The sequence below is a fragment of the Caenorhabditis briggsae genome (assembly GCF_000004555.2).
Source record: "Caenorhabditis briggsae complete genome, chrIII, whole genome shotgun sequence".
Classification (NCBI taxonomy): domain Eukaryota; kingdom Metazoa; phylum Nematoda; class Chromadorea; order Rhabditida; family Rhabditidae; genus Caenorhabditis; species Caenorhabditis briggsae.
The window spans coordinates 5816797-5836149 of NC_013490.2; the positions used below are offsets into that span (position 1 = coordinate 5816797).

The 19353-nt window shown below is 39.7% G+C and overlaps 6 protein-coding genes across 6 annotated transcripts; 3 read left to right on the forward strand and 3 right to left on the reverse strand.

The window, feature by feature from the left end:
* Positions 1-666: 666 nt before the first annotated feature.
* On the reverse strand, positions 667-4126 carry Cbr-hmt-1 (the record flags this gene model as incomplete). The annotated part of the gene is made up of 9 exons (XM_002641288.1): positions 667-766; positions 893-1657; positions 1704-1916; positions 2560-2836; positions 2885-3041; positions 3092-3355; positions 3704-3861; positions 3914-4007; positions 4055-4126. Coding segments are annotated over 9 exons (2100 nt in total), but the record flags the coding sequence as incomplete, so codon positions are not given.
* A 367-nt stretch (positions 4127-4493) lies between these two features.
* Positions 4494-6017, reverse strand: CBG13183 (the record flags this gene model as incomplete). Its single annotated transcript, XM_045243820.1, has 6 exons — positions 4494-4607; positions 4782-4900; positions 4945-5173; positions 5223-5391; positions 5440-5693; positions 5913-6017. 6 exons carry the CDS (start codon positions 6015-6017, stop codon positions 4494-4496), a joined length of 990 nt encoding a protein of 329 aa, XP_045095086.1.
* Positions 6018-6384: 367 nt separating this feature from the next.
* On the forward strand, positions 6385-11343 carry CBG13184 (the record flags this gene model as incomplete). Its single annotated transcript, XM_045243821.1, has 11 exons — positions 6385-6525; positions 6575-6668; positions 6714-7711; positions 7759-8356; positions 8410-9880; positions 9928-10271; positions 10323-10507; positions 10556-10645; positions 10753-10901; positions 10948-11147; positions 11192-11343. The coding sequence occupies 11 exons, from the start codon at positions 6385-6387 to the stop codon at positions 11341-11343; spliced, it is 4422 nt and encodes a 1473-aa protein (XP_045095087.1).
* Positions 11344-11589: 246 nt separating this feature from the next.
* Positions 11590-14014, forward strand: Cbr-cku-70 (the record flags this gene model as incomplete). The annotated part of the gene is made up of 9 exons (XM_002641291.1): positions 11590-11808; positions 11854-11956; positions 12002-12186; positions 12233-12367; positions 12415-12548; positions 12598-12797; positions 12852-13267; positions 13318-13621; positions 13668-14014. The coding sequence occupies 9 exons, from the start codon at positions 11590-11592 to the stop codon at positions 14012-14014; spliced, it is 2043 nt and encodes a 680-aa protein (XP_002641337.1).
* Positions 14015-14119: 105 nt separating this feature from the next.
* CBG25854 lies at positions 14120-15374 on the reverse strand (the record flags this gene model as incomplete). Its single annotated transcript, XM_045243822.1, has 2 exons — positions 14120-14919; positions 15335-15374. The coding sequence occupies 2 exons, from the start codon at positions 15372-15374 to the stop codon at positions 14120-14122; spliced, it is 840 nt and encodes a 279-aa protein (XP_045099372.1).
* Positions 15375-15956: 582 nt separating this feature from the next.
* CBG13187 lies at positions 15957-18847 on the forward strand (the record flags this gene model as incomplete). Its single annotated transcript, XM_002641292.2, has 4 exons — positions 15957-16351; positions 16925-17478; positions 18112-18332; positions 18674-18847. 4 exons carry the CDS (start codon positions 15957-15959, stop codon positions 18845-18847), a joined length of 1344 nt encoding a protein of 447 aa, XP_002641338.2.
* Between the last annotated feature and the right edge of the window lie 506 nt (positions 18848-19353).

A 19353-nucleotide genomic window follows, 5' to 3' on the forward strand; every position in this document is an offset into this window, starting at 1 on the left:
GTTCCGTACACATTTTATGGCTGTTGGTGATGATGATGATATGTATGACAAAGATGGTGATAACACATTGAAAACAGAAGAGAAAGAATTGAGGAATTGATTGATGTTTACAAAAAAACTGATGACTTTCCATTTGAATGCATATGATACATTTTTTGTTTTATAATTGATTATGAAACCTTTTTTATATGGAGACAGAAAATTTATATATTAATGGAGAAGTGGTTGATAAGAAAGGTGGTGTACGGTGAATTTTATANTGATTTTCAGNGACGTTTTTATTGGGAATGCAATATTGCCCACGAAATATTATGGTTGTCTGAGAAACAAAAGGTTGAGACGCAGAGAAAATGTGTCTGCGTCTCCACCGTTTGTGTGCTATTTAGGCTCTCCGCTTCGATATCGCTACCGTATTCAGACTGCAAAAAATACTCTCTATTTAACCTTTTTTTTTCAGACAAGCATATTATTGAATTGAATAAAAACATTTCGAAATTGACACTTTTCATAAAACATGAAACAAATTATACAGAGAAAAACCGGCTAGGAGATCTATACAAAACTGGAAAAATTGAGCATTACAAAAAAACTAAAAAAAATTTTGAACATTTAGATGAAAGAGAGGGTTTATAAGATTGGAAAAAATTAACTGCTAGAATCACTTGTAACATCTTCTCCCAGTTCAATCGATTTGGCACGTTGCTCAGCGATTTGAGCTTCCCACATTGAAGCGTAGACTCCTTTTTGAGCAAGAAGATCTTTGTGGCTGAAAAAAACGAATAATAGTTTTGAAATTTGAAATTTTGAGAATAGGAAAAATCCGGATTTTCTAAATTTTGAAAATTCTGAAAAGGCCATTCCGAACATCCCGGCTTCAATTCCCAATACTCACGTTCCCCTCTCTAGGATGATTCCTTTGTCGAGAACCAAAATAAGATCCGCATTGACTACAGTACTCAATCGATGAGCAACCACAACTCCGGTTCTCGATTTGCACAATTTCTCCAGGCACTTCTGAATGGCTCTTTCCGTCGGTGTATCCAGTGCAGACGTGGCTTCATCCAAAAAGATAAACTGCGGTTTTTTGAGAATCGTCCTCGCAATCGCAACCCGCTGTTTCTCTCCTCCACTCAATTTTAGTCCTCTTTCTCCAACCATTGTCTCATATCCTTCTGGAAGTGATGAGATCTTATCATGGATCATCGCTGCCTTCGCCGCTTCGATCACTTCTTCATCCGAAGCATCGGGTCTTCCGAATCGAATATTATACATGATAGTATCATTGAAGAGAACAGTGTCCTGTGGAACGATTCCAATTTGCTGTCGAAGCGAGTGCATTGTGTAGTTCCGAACATCAGTTCCATCGAATTCAATACTTCCTTCGGTTGACTCGAAAAGTCGGAAAAGAAGACGGATCAGTGTACTTTTTCCAGATCCAGACGAGCCAACTAGAGCAACAGTTTGTCCATTTCCAATTTCAAAACTGATATTTTTAATGACAGGTAATCCAGTGTTATATTCGAAAGTAAGGTTTTTAACGCTGATTGTTCCTTTAGCATCGCTATAAGGGAGAGCGTGTGGAAGATCCTTGACTTCAACTTCATCATTCATCAAATCGAACATGTTTTCCATATCGACAAATGCCTTCTGGATCACTCTGAAAATAAAAACTAATAACTAATACATTTTTGACACTTTCAAACCTGTAAATAGTTCCAAAGAAGTTGAGTGGAGTGTACAATTGCAGGAGGTAGGTGGTGAAGAGAACGTAGTCACCAACGGTCAACGTCTTCTCATGAACAATCATGTAGACAACAAATACAGATCCACCAATCATTCCAATTCCAATAATCGCATTTTGAAGGCAATTCAGGAATGCGAGAGAAGCTTGAGTCTTCCATTCAGTCACCTGATAGCTTTCGATGGATTTTTTGAATCGATTCACTTCGAATTCTTCGTTTCCATAGTATTTGACAGTCTCATAGTTGATCAGAGAATCTGTGGCGATTGCTGACGTCGCGTTGTCTTTTTCATTGGCTTCTCTGATATATTGAGTACGCCACTCGGTGATGGAAATTGTGACAGCTGAAAGGAAAATCTGATATTTTTGGAAAATTAAATGGGGATTCTGACATGTTTTTGAAAAAAATTACATCAGAATGTGTGGAAAAATTTGTAGATTCAATCAAAAAAGTTCAGCAAAAATCGGTCAAAATCGAAAAATTCTAGAAGGTTCTGGATTTTTTTTTGAATTCCCTGAATCACAGAAAATAAAGGTGGGAATTCAAAATAAAGTTTTGCAAAATTTTTCTGTTGTTTTATGAATAACTATATATTTTTGGTCCGACTCCCCCTTTAATATAAAACTTACCTAAATACAAAACCATGGTTCCAAAGACAATAAGCCCAAAATATGCATTGAAAGCTGAGAAGAAGAATATCACAGCGATGATAATGTCAGCAATCGTTGGGACCACATTGAACAGAATGTAGCTATAAGGAATTTGATATTTTCGAATGATTTAAGATTCCCAAGCTTTGGAAAAAAGCAAAACTCACTTAAGAATATTGTTAACCGAACTTGTTCCTCTATCCATAACTCTCAAAACTTGTCCAGTCTTTCTGGATAAATGCCATCGAAGAGACAAAGAGTGAAGATGCTTGAAAAGCTCTACTTCCAGTTCTCTAGTTGTATATTGTTGAATTGGAATCCATAAATAGGTACGAACGGTATTCAAGAATCCACCCATAGCTCCGTTGCCTTGGAGGAATTTCAGAAACGTGGCAAGGAATAAGAGGGAGTAATGGAAACTGTCTGGTGTGGAGAGCTCATCAACTGGAAAAAATTCAATGAGTTAATCAATTGAATAAACATTTGTATTACCAATCCATTTGCTAAGAATAGGAAGGGAAACATTAATCAGTCTTCCAGCAATCAACAGAAAAAGGCAGAATACAACACGAAGTTGAAGAGTGATTGATTTGGTTGGCCAGATGTAGGGAGCAACCATAACGACTTTCTTTGATAAGTTGTTCCATGCCTAAAAATAAATTATAAGAATAGAAAAAATCAAAGAAATGAAAAAGTTACCGATTCTCTAGAAGAGAATCCTGAGAAATTGCTGCATCCAGCAACAATAGCAAAGAAGAAAACTGCGGTAACCAGAGCCAATTCGATAAGGTAGAATGTGACGTCTCCACGATTTTGTCCGGCTCCATCGAAGTAGGTTTTCCAAGCCGTCAACGGGATACAATCGATGAGAAGTGCAGCTGAGAAGGCGAATGCCAACGAGATTGGAGTGCTAGGTTGGTTCCTCCATTTTGAGAAAGAGCACATGCAGAAGATCCAGAAAAACTGAAATCAAATACGGTGATTGTTATTAAACGACCGTTATTATGCTTGCATTCGAAAAGATCGGAGCTGTCCTATCGTAATCCGAATATATTTTTCATTTCATTTTTTTTCTCAATTTTTGCCCGTTTTTTCGGCAACTTTCAGATTCAGAAAAATTGTATTTCCGACTTTTCCGAAGGTTTTTCAACTCAACAGTTGTCAAAAACGAATAAGAATCGAGAAAAAAGGACCGAAAGTTTTAGGTTACGGTGGCTTTCCTTGTGGGGCCTTTGGCTACGCCCACAAGCTTTTCTCTACAACAGCTCCGATTTTTTTGTATCAGAATTTTGGTCAGAATAATAAACTAACCAGCTTTGACAAACAGAATGCAAGAAGAAGATGTGTGTATGGGTGGAAATAGAACACGAAGCAAAAGTAGAAAATTGACTGACAAATTACAGCAAACAGGGAGCAAATTGAGAGAATTTTTGACATGGTGAGTTTGGATGTCGTCCGTCCCTCATCATCTGAAACGATTTTAGATTTTTTTTTCCAGTTGTAGAAGTATTTAAAAAATACCTATCATTTGCTGATAATGATTCCCAGTGTTTGGAATACACAGAACGATGAAATTGACGACAATGAAAAACGAGTAAACGCCGAATGAGATAATCTGAAAATCCATATCTATTCTGAAATTCCTTTTTAAAAGAATGAAACTTTATTGCACGACGGGCCCACAGGCCATATCCCTTCGGCTCGGCATTCATCTAGAAACGGCGAGAACCCCATTATTCTGAAAAATCTTGAGCTCAAAAGGCCTATTATAAAGATTGTGGGATAGAAAAGAAGCGGGGAAACGACCGAGAAAAAATTTTATGATTCCTGATATTATGACTATTTTATTTTCCAAAAAAAAAGAAACAACAACAAAAAATAACAACTAGAAGAAGAACAAGAGTATACAGAGAACGGGGAGGGACAAAGTTTGAAAGGGAAAAGATGTAATAAGGGCTGATAGCCGCCTGCCATTTTTGTCTCTTATCAGCATGAAAAAAAGTTCAGGTAAAAATGCGTGCTAGATAAAGAAGAGAGCAGAGAAAACCTGGTTTTATTTGCTGAGCAAACGTGGGCGGGGCATATTTGACACTGATCTATTTCAGTGGTCAGAAGAAGTAACAAGCCACGAGGCAGCCGTTCTGAATCGATCACTTTTGCCTTGCCGTTTGGAAATGGCGATTCGGACACTTGACATCGAATCGTATACTTGCTTCTGAAAGTAATAATTGAACCTGATGATTACAATACATCTTTTTATAAGGACTTGGCTGAATTTCGCAATAGTTCAGTGTTAACGGCTTTTTTTTAAATGATGACAAAAAGATATTCGAGAAAAGTCTGGACAGATATAAATATAAGGTTCTAGAAATTCGAAATCTAAACTCACTCTAAAGTCTTTGAGCAAAAAGTCATTGGGTTGATTTTCAGCTCCTCTAACAATGGTTTCGATCAGTTTCACTCCTTGAACCATGAACTGACCACCAGCATCTTCCAGAATAATACTAGCTGAAAAATATAACTTTGAACCTGAAAAAAGGAATTCAACTAACAAATGATCGGTGCAAGGACATTGGCTAAATTCAGAAGAGCATCTGGCAATTCGAACGGAGAGACTGCATGGGATTTCGATGAACTAACGACACCGAAATCGAACGGACTAGCGTCTGGATTCTGGATAAAAACTTTTTTCGTATTCACTTCTCCTTCCATTTTTCCATCTTCGAAATTGATTTTCAGCTCGGTAGTCTCCATTTTTCGCTCTCGATTCATGTCATATACCTTAAATGAATACCACTTCGAAATTAGATTTTTTTGAACTCCGACTCACATTGATAAAATTCAGAATCGTATCAATTAGTCCTGCTTTGTGCCAGGATAAACGTTTCGAACTTCCGAGATAATTTATGAAGCAAGGGAAGAGATCAGCGTGGTTCCGACAAAGTGACGGGTATCGATCCAAAAGTATGGAGAGCGCGTTGAGTGCCAAATGGCGAACTCTGAAATAAAATGAACAGATTAAAATGAGGAAATTCCTTTAGACTTACTCGGTGACAATATTTGTGAGCGCTCGTAAAACATGCGCCAGGAAGAGTGTAATATGTGCCGACATTGATTGAACAGAAGCAGTGCAAAGAATCTTGAACAGATTCAGAAGATTTTGACGAGTCGGAGGCTCAAACGAAGCATCGGAAACATGAACAACAACTGATGGAACTAGTAGACGCAATTGGACATTCACAAGATCCGGTCGTGATGTGAGAATCTGTTTCAGTCCTTGAATTGCGTTCATTTTCACCTTCTGCAATAAAAACCAGGTCAAGGACATCGCTAAAAATCAGATACTAACGGAGTTGAAATGACCCATCTGCTTGCAAAGCTCGTTGAGTGTTAATCCACGGAAGCTCAATGGATTCTCATCAGTTTCAACTTTTTCTTCTAATTGACTCGCCAGAACAACTCTTTTTGCTGAAAATTGTCACTTAAAAACCTGTCATAGTATTGTTGTAGTCTGAAATACCTTTAATAGTTGTGTCCGTTGTTGTTGTTTCTTCAGCTTTTTTCCAACCTTCAGTTTGACTTTTTTGAAATCTTCATTTTTTCGTGCTTTCTTCTTGGTAACCATCTGCAAATTATATTAATTTAGTCAAAGAAAAACAAGAAAATTAAATAAAATTTCAGATTTGAAAAAGAGACCCCCACTTGGGTTCAAGCCAACGAGTCGAAAAACGCGCCCCAAAGTCGAAAAAACGCGCCCCCTGACTCCGCCCACTTTTCTTCGGAGTTTTTTTTCCCCGGAAATTTTTTCTCCGGAATTTGCGGGGTCTCAAAAAAATTGCAACTGACAAAGTGCGCTCCGTCGTAATGCGGCGAAATCAGCGCGCGAACTCAAGTTTCAAACATCGTCGTTCAAACACATTTACCGCATTTTGACACCTTCGCCTGAAAAATCTGTTTTCAAGACTCAAAACTAGCAATTTCACTGATTCTAGATGTCAGACTCTGAAAATAATGAGACGGATGTGCGGCGCTCGTCTCGTCGCTGCGGGGTGAGTGCGAAGACCACGAAAATGATGTCTGAAATGGAGAAGCTGAAACAAGCCCGTGCTACTGGAAAAGTTTATAGACCAGATGTAAGAATGTTTTTTTACATGTTTGGAAAAGTAATTTTGTTGATTTTAGCTAGAAGTTGAGGACGTTTACGATACAGTAGATGATGCGGAGTACGAGAGGATCGTGTCCAAGAGACAAAACGAAAATTTTGTTGTGGATGACAGTAAGTTTCAAAATTGTCGTATTTTTTCATAACCTTTTTCTATAGATGGAATGGGCTACGCGGACACTGGTGCTGACTTTGAGGACGATGATTATGATGACTACGACGATGAAGAGCCAAGGAAGTCATCGTCAAACAAAGGAGACAAAAAGTCCAAAAAGGATAAGAAAGACAAAAAAGAAAAGAAGAAGGGAGCAATGGACGCTTACATTTCTTACACTGCAAGTCGAAAAGCAGCCGTTGATGAGTCGAAGCTGAAAGCCACGCTGGATGAGGATGAAGATCTGAAAAACATTCTTGATCAGCTGGGAGATAATGATAGTGACGGAGAGGAAGAAATAACGAAACCTAAAAAGGTTCCCGCGAATCCATTCAAAAGAGGGAGAAGTGCTGAATCGCCCGGTTCCGATGCCATCATGCCGCGCCCAATTATTAAAAAAGCAAAAACAGGCGCAAATGTGACAGGATTGGCACCTCACCGCTTCCAAAACAACAAGAAAACAGTGGTAAGAGCTCCTGAACCATCCGATGACGACGAGGATTATGGTGTCCCCGACTTCAATGACCCCATTTTGTCTTCTCCCTTTAAAGAAGAAGCTGTCTCTCCTGTTTCTACTTCTAAACTGTCTTCTAAAACCCATGAAACTGAATTAGATGCTCGGAAGGATGCTGTGAAAATGGAAATGGACGAGGAAGAAGAAGAAGAACAGAAAACTTCTGGGACTATAAGAGAAGTTGAGGACAGTCTGGCAAAATTCCGAGTAATTGAAGACGTTTGGACTGGAAATGAGGATCAAGAAGAAGAGGAAGATGGGAAGGTTGAGGTGAAAACTGGAACTGAGCCATTCTACGTGATGACTGGAGATCGTGAAGATGTGAAGGCAATCAGAATGTATTGGATAGATGCTTACGAGGACGTGCACAAGGCCAATGGAACTGTGTACTTGTTCGGAAAAGTGAAAACCGGTGCGAACACTTGGGAAACCTGTTCAATCGTTGTTAAGAATATCTGCCGGAAGGTTTACTTCATGCCACGTTCAGAGGTGAGATGGTGTAAAAACAGAGTAAAAATGATGTGCCTAAATTTCAGAATCTAAGAACCGGAGAAGAATCGAACTTGGCAGATCTGCACAAAGAGATTGGAGAAGTCTTGAAGAACAAATTCAATACACACGAATTCAAGTGTAAGATGGTCGAGAAGGAATTGATTCGAGATGAGAGTTTCGGAAATGGAGGAGGAACGAAGACTCCCCTGATGGAAGTGCTCTATCCGGCAGATAAGGGAAAACTTCCGAACGATCTCAAAGGTGACACCTTTTCACACACATTCAACACCTCCGTCTCCCCACTTGAACGTCTTCTGATCGAGAAAAAATTCATGGGTCCCGGATGGATTGATCTCTACAGTTACGTGGATCCAAAGGCTAAGACATCAAACTGCAAGTATGAGTTTGAAGTTGATATGGAGAAGATGAGAAATATCAAGTATTTGGAAGGAGAGGATTTGGAAAAACTGAAAGGAACAGCCAATTCAGCAGTTCCCTCAATCAAACTCCTCGCATTGAATATTGTGACAACACTGAACGAAAGGAAGGAAAACGAAATTTGTATGATTTCAACGTTGTTCAACTCGAAATGCGATCTTGCTCATCCGAGTTCTGATAACAAGGCTTTCAAGCCGAGATGCTGTAAGTTTCAGTTTTTTAACGTCCTGTGTGTTTGAACTCAATATAATTTTCAGTGGTCACGAAACCACACGGTGGATCTCTCCCATATGACATACAGAAGCGTCTGGAATCCGAAAAAATCTCAAAATTCGTGAAAACTGTTCCCAACGAGAAGGCCCTTCTCACTCTTTTCCTTGCTGAGATCAATGATGAAGAACCGGATATGGTTGTTGGACATGACTTATCAGCTATGATTGCTCTTCTGGTTTCGCGTCTCGAAAAGCTAAAATTACCTAACTGGTCCCGCATTTCCCGTCTAAAACGTTCGATTAACATTGGAAAACTGGGTCACTCGAAATCTGGACAATGGGAGTTAACAGCTGGACGGATGATGCTTGATTCAAAGTTGGCCGCTATGGAACTTGTCAAATCGAGAAGTTTCGATTTAACTGAGCTCTCTCAACAAATTCTTGGAACTAATCGACGAGAGATCTATTCCAATGAGATTTCAAACCTCTATAGTGACTCAAAGGATCTAATCAGTCTAATCAATTGGTCATGGCACGATAGTCTTCTCTCTGTTCGTATCGTGGTTCGTCTCAATGCTCTTCCTCTTTACATGCAAATCTCGCAAATTGTCGGTGGAATCACTTCAAGAACAATGATGGGAGGAAGAGCCGAAAGGAATGAATATCTCCTTCTGCATGCATTCGAGAAGGCTGATCTTATTGCACCGGATAAGTACAGTGCTTTTGAGAACAAGAAACAAAAGGAGCAGCAGGTTAAAGAAGAAGGAGACGAAAAGAAGGCTGGAAAAGCACAGTATTCTGGAGGATTGGTTCTGGAACCGAAGAAGGGACTCTACGAAACACTCATCTTGTTGCTTGATTTCAACTCCCTCTACCCAAGTATCATTCAAGAGTACAATATCTGCTACACCACTTTGGTGTATTCGAAGGATAGTGATGAGCAACTATCTGTTCCCCAAAACACAGACGTTGAAGGTGTGCTTCCTCGTGAAATCAGAAAGCTTGTGGAGTGTAGGCGAGATGTAAAAGCTCTGATGAAGACGGAGAGAAATGAATCGAAACGGAAACAGATGGATATCAGACAAATGGCTCTCAAACTCACTGCCAACTCCATGTATGGATGTCTCGGTTTCCAATATTCTCGGTTCTATGCGAAACCTCTAGCTGCTCTGGTTACTGCCAAGGGAAGAGAAATTCTGATGCATTCGAAAGATCTTGTGGAGAAAATGGGTTACTCTGTAGTCTACGGAGATACTGATTCTATCATGATCAACACGAACTCGATGGATTTGGCAATGGCCAAGAAGTTGGGTTCTGAAATCAAGAAGGCTGTTAACAAATGCCATCGGTTGCTAGAACTTGATCTCGATGGAGTTTTCAAGAGAATGTTATTGCTCAAAAAGAAAAAGTACGCCGCGTTGACAATCAATCCAGACACGAAGGTTGAAGCGAAGGAGTTGAAGGGACTCGATATTGTCAGAAGAGATTGGTCTCAATTGGCCAAAGAAATCGGAACGTGAGTTATTGAAGCTTTTTTAATATCTAAAAACTTTGTAATTTCAGAGCGGTCGTCGATAAAATTCTGGACTCTTCCCTGTCTCGAGATGAGATGATTTCTTCAATTGATGACCTCCTCAGAGACATCCGCCAGAAGCTTGATTCTGGAACAGTACCTATAGAAATGTTCCAGATCAGCAAACAGCTGACTAAAAATCCAGATCAGTATGGAGACGTGAAGGCTCAATCGCATGCTGCAGTTGCACAGAGACTTAATAAAAGTGGAAAGTTCCACATGAGACACAATGATATCGTTGAATACGTAATCTGTGAAGATGGAACTGATAATGGTGCTACACAAAGAGCCTATCATCGAACTGAAATGGTTGATAACAAGGACTTGAAGATTGGTTAGATTTTTTAAATGGAGTCAACCATAAGACCCATCAAATGTTTTTTAGATCTTCTCTACTATCTCGCTCAACAGATTCATCCAGTTGTTTCCCGCCTCGTTGAGCCCATCGAGGAGACTGATGCAGTTCGAATTGCTGAATGCCTTGGATTGGATTCAACAAATTACCGTAGAGCCGCAGCTGCACAAGCTAACCAACGAGCTGCTGAAGAGGATTGCACTTGGCAACAAGAGGTAACGTTTTCCTTCTAAATGTTAAATCTGTATCCCTGTTTTCTTCAGAATTACGAGCTGTGCGAAGGAGTGGTTGTTGTTTGCCCACACCCAGAATGCGGTCATTCTAACGTCATTCGAGAAACGTTTGATTGTGTGGTAAGTGACTAGACTTTAGTATAGAGACGCAGACACAAACAAAACGAGGTTGGCATGCCAATTTCGCAAGTTTCGGAAAATCGTGCATTACAAAACCTATTTTTCAGACCGATCCTACATCTCCTCGATTCTTGATTGCTGGATGTTCGCAATGCAACGGAACATGGGAATCCTCAGAGCATCAAGCTGTTATCTCCAATCAAATTGACTGTCAACTGGGCGAGTTCGTGGCCAGACATCATATTGCAGCATACAAGTAAGAGTTTTATTTTATGTAATCTTTTATCTTTTTGAAATTCCAGGTGCGATGAACCGACATGTGAATTCAAAACGAGAGTGCAGACGATGAAATGGTGTCGTGAAGGATTAGAATGCATTCGTTGTTCAACTGGAGTTCTCCGTCGCGAATACACATCGAAACAACTTTTCGATCAACAAATGTTCTTTCGTCAGATTTTCGATGTAGACGCCGCTCTTCGTAAAATGAGTGATTCGCAGAAAAGTAAGAATTCGTTCGTCGTTATATGTTGAGACTCAAATTTCCAGGAGCCGCTGAGAATCGTGACCGCCAGCAATTCAACGCCTGTCGCATAGATTCGATGGATATTGTCAATCGAATCAACGAAAAATATCTGGAACGCAACTCCTACAACCGTGTGGATCTTTCGTATATCTTCGCCCCGATGATGAAGATTTAGTTTGCTAAATGAAGCCTAAATTTCTACATTTCATTTTTTTGCTTTATTTTTAAACACTTCAATCACTTTTGTACCATATTGTTAGAATACTTTCAGGTTTGACTTATCTAGCTATTCACCCAACAACTTATTGATAAAATTGCATTGATTGATTACTTCTTATAAAATTCCGAAGAGTTTCAACAGTTCTTTCTTATTTCTATTTCCTATCGAGGTCCCTTTTCCATTTCTGAATCTTTATTATAGATGGATGAGACACGATTTGAAGAGGACGACTACGAGGGAGCAGCCAACAAAAAATACACGTTCTTCGTGATTGATGGAAGTTCGGCGATGTTCGAGACCTCGAAACCCGGAGAAGAATCAGAGTTCAAGACTGCGTTGAAGCTGATGCTCGATGAAATGGTCCGTGTGTGTTGCTCCAGAAGTCTGAACAACCACATCGGTGTAATTGTAACAGGAACAGTAAGTTCAGAATTATTGGAAGGTATTAGTTTTGGTGTTTTTCAGAAAAACTCGGAAACAGAAGGAATCGAGAACAGCACCATTCTAGTGCCGATGGGTGTTCTTGGACAGGAAGAAGTCAATACAATCAAAGAGATTATTGATGAAGGTGAGGGGTTGTCTTATAAGTTTTTGTTTCAGTTCGAAATTTCAGAGGATCTTCTGTCTGCTGTTACCAATATCACTGGGGGCCATCACGAATCCGACCTGTCGAATGTTCTCAACTACTGCAAACGTGTGTTCGCCAGTTGCCCAAACACACGACACCAATCTGTCATTTATCTGACGAACAATCGTAACCCATTTGGACGAGATAATTTCTGGGAATCGTCGTATTTCGTGAGTGATACTCTTATTTTTGCCAAGTCTACGAGTTGAGTTTCAGAACCGTACCAAAACCGCTGTCAAGAAAATAATCGGTTTAGGTCAACGCAAAACGCTCGGAGAGTTTTCGGTGATAATTCTGCCGGAGGATGGATACAAACCACAGGAGAAGGAAGAGAAAAAGAAAGAGCCATGGGTAAATAGGAATAATCGAATTTCCTTTAAAACTAACATCTCATTTAGTATCACCTAGACACTGAAGTGTTCAGTACTGAATGCGATGCTGCAGCGCGTATCCGTCAGAAGATCACAGCTCAACGTTCACACGCAACTCTCACAGTAAACGTTGGTCCTGGTGTCACCTTTGATGTTTCTGTGTAGGTTACTGTAGTTTAGGGTTCGTTTCTATATTTACCGTTTTCTCAGGTTCTCCATGGTGATGGAAGCGAAACCCCTGGATCACAGTCAAAAGTACACCGCCGATACCGAAGAGAAAATCGTGAAAACTGCTGGATATGTCACGAAGAAGGCGAAATTGGAGGTTGAAGAAGGTGTTGGCGGCGATTATGAAACCCAGGGAACATCAGCCATTGTAGATGAAACTGAAAGAACATTGCAGAAGTGTAGTAAGTTTAGATCAATAAAATGCATAATTATCTATGACATTATCTAATTTCCAGAACTCATCCAAGAGGAAGCGGTTCGGAATCGGCGAGACCTCAAAAAATCGATTGTTTTGGGTGGAGAGAAGATCATTTTGGACGGAGAACAGTTTGCATTCATGAATAAAATGGAATCCAAGGGAGTGGATGTCATCGGATTTGTCCCACTGAACAGAGTTGATCGAGAAGTTGCCTTCTCTTCGAAAATCATTCAACCCAATGATCAAACCACATTGGGTAGTACCAATATGTATCGTACATTGTTGGATCGATGCTGGGCACGACAACAAGCGATGGTTGCCAAATACCAGAGTAGAGTGGGACAAAAGATGAGAATTGTTGCATTGGTTCCATTCAAAAAGGATATGACGCTCATAGAACCCAGTAATCTTGGAGAGGATGACGAGGAGATGGAAGACAAGAAACCCGACTTGGTGAAAAACCTTTAACTCGATAATTAAGTTTTAAACTGGATTTCTTTCAGCTTCGCCTAGAACAACAACGTGCTCAAGTTGACTCATCGGAATGGCTCCACGAAGGTTTCATGCTCGTCGGTCTCCCATTCCGCGAAGAGCTTCGCGACGATTTCCACCGTTTCGAAGAGCAGCAAACTGCTTTGACTGAAGAATCGACTGAGCAAGAAGTCAACGCGATGAAACAGTTTGTGAAGAAGTTGACGATGAGCTACAATCCGAGCTTCTATGAGAATCCACGTCTACTATCGGAAAGATCAGCACTTTGTTTGGAGGCAACTGGAGAAGAACTTATTGAGAGAAAGGATACAGTTGGTAGGATCAGACCCATTTAGACCAATTTTAAAAAAAAGTTTTATAGAGCCATACTATCAAATACCGAATCGTCTTCAAAGAGTTGGTGCCCAAATCGAGAGCATTGTAGAGACATTTGCGTTGAATGAAGACAAGAAAGAAGAGAAACCAAAAGGAGCGAGCAGAAAGCGAAAAACTGACGATGGAGATGGCTCGAGTGCCAAGAAAACAATGACTATTCGAGAATGTATTGCTGCTGAGCAGATGTCAAATTTCAAGAAGGATGAGCTTGTCGCGATGGCTGTGGAACACTGTGAAGCTCAGAAATCCATAAAGAGCAAGACCAAGAATGATGTCATCAGTCTAATTGAGACCTATTTGAACAATAACCCATCTACTACCTGGAATATCTAAACTGAATACCTTTAATTGTATTTTTAAAATTTATTTTGTGATCTGTAATATAAGAATCGGTGAATAAACAAACAAGAAACTATTTTATTGATATTTAGTTAACCATTATCCAAAAATTTTTGCTCGAAAACGGGTAGATCCATATAATGAAGACCGGCAAGAGCACCCAACGACCATAAGACGAAAACGAATGTAGAGAGAATGAAAACGAGTGACAAAAACGAATCTGAAAGAAAAAAGCTGAAATTGAAACAACTTTTTTGGGTGGACCCTCACAAAATACACAATTTTAGGAACATCTTGGGAAGATTCGAAAAAACTTTCAGGCGGTGTGACTTCATCGTTATAATTCACATTCATTGCTGACTGTCCATCGAATGATGATGGGGTTACGGTATTAGAAGTGGTCGTTGTGGATGGAGCACAAGAGTTTGCAGTTCTAGCACCAGATGAAGCTGTTGAATAAGTAGTTGTAGTGGGTTTTGTGATCGTCTGATTCCTAGTAGGTGTCGTTGGAGTTAATGCTGGAGAACTGGAAACCGGGGAAGTCCCAAATGTTCTGGGAGGGGTCTTTGTAGGCGTCGTCATTCTATTTGTTGGTCTTTTCGAAGCTCTTGGTGGAGTCCTGGTTGGCGTCCTTGTTGGGGTCCTTGTTGGAGTTCTCGTTGGAGTTCTCGTTGGAGTCCTCGTTGGCGTCCGTGGTGGCGTTGCACTTGGAGACATTGGACTTTGGAATTTCGGCTGAGTTGTCGGGGTCCTAGCCAGAGGTGGTGGTGGTTGATTGTTTTTAATTTCTCCCAGATTCATGTATGTAGCACCACAATGTATATTCATATACGTGTCACCGCGATGTTTCGGTGCATCGGCAGTCTTCACTTCTTGTAGATTCACATAGTTTCCATCCACTGAAATATAAGGGTTTGAACTTCTGTTGTATTCTGTTGCGCTCTAATGAGAAGAGGCGTGGCACAGTTTTAAGCCGATGTAAATTTCAATAATTAATTTGGGAGCGAGAGAATACAATCTCAGTGAAGTGCAGTGAGAGACACGGAGAAGAATTTTGAATTATGGCGCCGCCCCTTCTCATTAGAGCGCAACGACGTACCATAGCAGTTCGAACCCTGTCATAGTATGCTTACTTTTTTGTCCTTTTTGAGTGATAACTGTAGTATTCAAAAACCAATGCAAATTAAAAATGAGTTAAAGATTTTTTCCACGGACGATTCCATGACCATACTTCCTTTTTTTCGGAAGTGGTTTTCTTGTTTTCTTGTTTCTTGTTTTCTTGAAGGTTTTCTTGTTGTCACGGTGAGTTCTTACTAATAATTAGTTTCCTGGTAGTAATTCGCAGAATTCGCATACATCCTAAGGCTTTTCGGACCTTGAAACGCTGTTACCGTAAACGTTTTTAGATATTTTTCAACCTACAGTAATTCTTGTCAATGTCTAATATTTTTCCCCTCCAGTAATCCTTTTCGCTTTCAAATATTTCTTTCTACAGTAACCGTTTTCATTATTAAAATTTTTCTCCCACAGTAGTTCATCTCATTCTCAAATGTTTTCCTCTACAGTAATCCTTTTCATTTTCCAAAAAAATTTCCCTACAGTAATCCTCTTCATATTTAAATATTTTTCAACCTACAGTAATCCTTTTCAGCCTACAGTAACTCAAATATATTTTTCACCATACAGTAATCCATTTCATTTTCAATTTTTTTCCCCTACAGTAATCTTCTATCTTGTTTTCTCTTTTTAAAATTTTCTAGGTGCAATACTTTTTTTGAGCAAATGTGTATTTCTACGTGAAACGTCTCGGCTGACAACCTATTAGATTTAAAAAAAGAAGCCAGCATAAGACAACAAGAAGGCGTTCTTAAAGTCATCAGTTCAGTAAACCGAAGAAAAAAGTCAAAAGAAGCTTTCGAAGCTTTCAACCGAAGCAATGCCACTTGTGAACAATAAGCTTGCGTCGATGTCTGATGATGAAGACCCACCAAGAGCCCAAGCTGGTGCCGTTTTGGGATTGGGAAAGAAGGATAAAGGGAAGAAAGTGGTAGCTGAAGGAAAAAAGAAGAACGGAGGAACCGAAGGATCGAGACGTATCAAAAAGGAGAAGAAGAAAGAGGAAACTGGAGATGCTACCAATAAGACCAATATGACTCCAGCGCCGCCACAAGCTCATCCGATCGTCCAGGAATGGGTTCTTCGTGCATTGGATTTTGGAGTCGAGAAACTTCGTGAGGAATTTCGAGTTCTGGCAAAATACACTCGTAGTGATATGACCCAGACTGTCTTCAACGCCAATCACTCTACGGATATCAACGTCACCAAGAATCGGTAATTTAAAAATCTAAAACTATGTTTTCTAAATTCTATAAATTCCGAAAAGCCGGAGACACCGCAAATTCCGGGGAATAAATTTCTGGGAAAAGTGGCGGAGTCTGGGGGCGAGCCTAAAATGAAACCCTAGGTTTTTCCGCGCTGATTTTTAGCACATTTGAATATGATCCTCCCCCCAACCATGCGGCAAAACCGTGTCAGGGTTGCAATTTAGGCTCCGCCCACTTTTTCCGCGAATTTTTTTCCCGGTATTTGCCGAGTCTCAAACGTCGAAAACTCAGGAACCAGAAATATCAGAAAACTCAAAAATTCCAGAAACTAGGAAACTTGAAAAAGCCGGAAACTCAAAATCAAAAGTTCTCAAATTACTGAAATTTCAGAAACTTCAAAAGCACATTCCAGATGGCTTGTTCAGTTTTTAAAAATGTTGAAAAGTTAGGAAAATTCAACAATTCCAGAAATTTCATGAAATTCAGAAATATTGATTTTTTCGAAAAAATTCGAAAAAGTTCGAAAAGTTCGACAAGATTCGCGAGAATTCTAAAAGCCGGAACCGTTTTTATTTTTCAGTTATCAAGATGTTCCATGCCAGGATCAATGCATCGTGAAACTGGATCCTCCATCTCCGTGCACCTACATCCATGCCAACTACGTCGGATGTCCAATGTATCCTGAAAAGAGATTCATCTGTTGCCAAGGACCATTGGATCACACTTGCGAGGAATTCTGGTGGATGGTCATCCAGAATAAAGTGGAGCAAATTGTGATGCTTTGCAAAACGATTGAAACTGGAAAACTGAAATGTGCTCAATACTGGCCGGCTGCTCAAGGAGAAAAGAAGGAATTCAAGACGGGCGTCGTGGTGGAGAATGTCTCGGGAACGAAGCCAATGGAAAGAGATGGAGAGATTCAAGTGACGATGTTGAATGTTTCATTCTCTGGACAAACAATTTCTGTTCGTCATCTTCACTGGACCGATTGGCCGGATCGTGGAGTTCCTCCATGCAAGTTGACCAGTTTGGAGCTGCTATCGGCTGTTCGTGGATCAAGAGTTCCGATTGTGGTTCATTGTTCGGCTGGAATTGGACGTACTGGAACTATTGTAGCAATTGAGTATATTCTTGGTTGGTTTTTTTTATTTTGTTTAAATTGAAACTGTTCGAATATAGTGCTCAAATTGTTGGAATAGATTATTTGAAGGTCCCGCAACAACACCTACAGTAACCAAAAAATGTATTTTCAGGATTCATTTTCTCGTTTTCTTTCTGATTTTCGCCGATTGTGTTTTCAAAATTCCGAGTTCCCGAGTTTCAGAACTGTCGAATTTTTAACATTTCAAAACTTCGAATCCCGGGATTGAAATTTTTAAATGCTTAGATTTTAGAATTTTAGAATTTTAGAGCCTTCAAATTACTGGATATCTGATTTTCCGAAATTTCGAAAATTCGAATTTGTGGATTTGAGGCTTACAAAATTCCGAATTCCGGAATTTCAGCCTTTCTGAATTATCGAATTTCCGTATTTCTCAAAATCCGAACATCTGACTTTCTAAAATTTCAAAAATCCGAATTCTGGAATTAAATATTCTGAAGATCTGGATTTTAGATTTTCCAGTTTCCGTATTTCCAAACTGAGGAATTTTCATTTTTCTAAGTTTCAGAATGTCTGATTTTTTCTTTCCGGATGTTTCCTGCTCCATCATAGTTTCATTACTTCAAATTATTCCTCCTGGACAAAAATAAATCGTTTTTTTCTAGAAAAAATCGCCGAAAACAAGCAGTGTCCACCGATGCCGGATCTTGTGAAACAACTCCGTGATCAACGTGCCTACTCGATTCAAAACGATCTACAGTACCTCTACATTCATCGTGTAATGCTCAACTACTTTTTGGACAAGTACAAGGAGAAGTACGCTTCTCTTCTGACTCCGGAGAACGTTGCCAAGTACGAGAAGTTTGTAAAGGATTACAATGCTTCTGTTGGCCAATAGAACACTTCTTTTTGATTCGATATTTCTGTGTGTTTCAATAAAAATCGGGTTGATTTCTCTAGTTAGAGCATTTATTGAACTGGGTGTATAAGAATGCACATGACCGAAATCTTGTGAATTGGGGATGGGACAGTTTTCAGGAAAAAAGGATAAAAGGACAGATATGTAAAGGACAGGAAAAAGAGAAGAAGTATGGAAAGAGAAACAAAAAAGAAAACAAAAGGGGTCATCACTAGGATTCTAGGGGGGCGTTTTTTGAAAACTAACGGGTGTGGTGGCGAGTTCTATACATTTTGTTCAGACGAGAGACTGTAGGAAATGGGAAAAAGAGATGCAATGGGTTGGAAAACGAATCATGGGGAAATGGTACAAGTTGTCGGGGTTTTTTTTGGGATTCTATATTAAAACGAACGAAAAAAGAAAGGAACGAAATTCAATTCATAGGAATTTGGGTGGTGGATAAAAAAGGAGGAGCTCAATATTTTGGTGGCTCAATAAAATAGAAAAAGATTAAAGGAGAAGGGGAAACCCTGTGTTGATTGGACCAACAATGTGATTGGGGGCGAGAAGATAGGAGAGATCGTTCAATAAGATTTGTGTTGTGTTTCGGGCGGGCAGAATATAATAATCCGGGATGCAAAAAAAAAGAACTGGCGAGAGAACGAGAGGGTGCGAGATGAACAAAGAAATGATCGGGATTCTTGGTATAAGAAACAGGGCAAGATTTCTAAAATGGAACAGTGTTTTTTTTTGAATAGGGAGAACAGTTGAACGACGAAAAGAAGAAATGATAGATAAAGTAGATAGAGAGCTCTCTCTGGAGAGTGGTGAAAAAAACATGAATGTGGTAAACTTGTAGAAAAAGGAATGTTGCAAAATATTGAATAAATGTCATGGTGAACAGACTGGGAATGTTTGTAGAAACAGGGTCATGGGAATACAACTGAACTCCAAGAATTCGAAATAACTATAAATGAAGGAGGGGGCGAGAGCCGTTGATACCATAGAG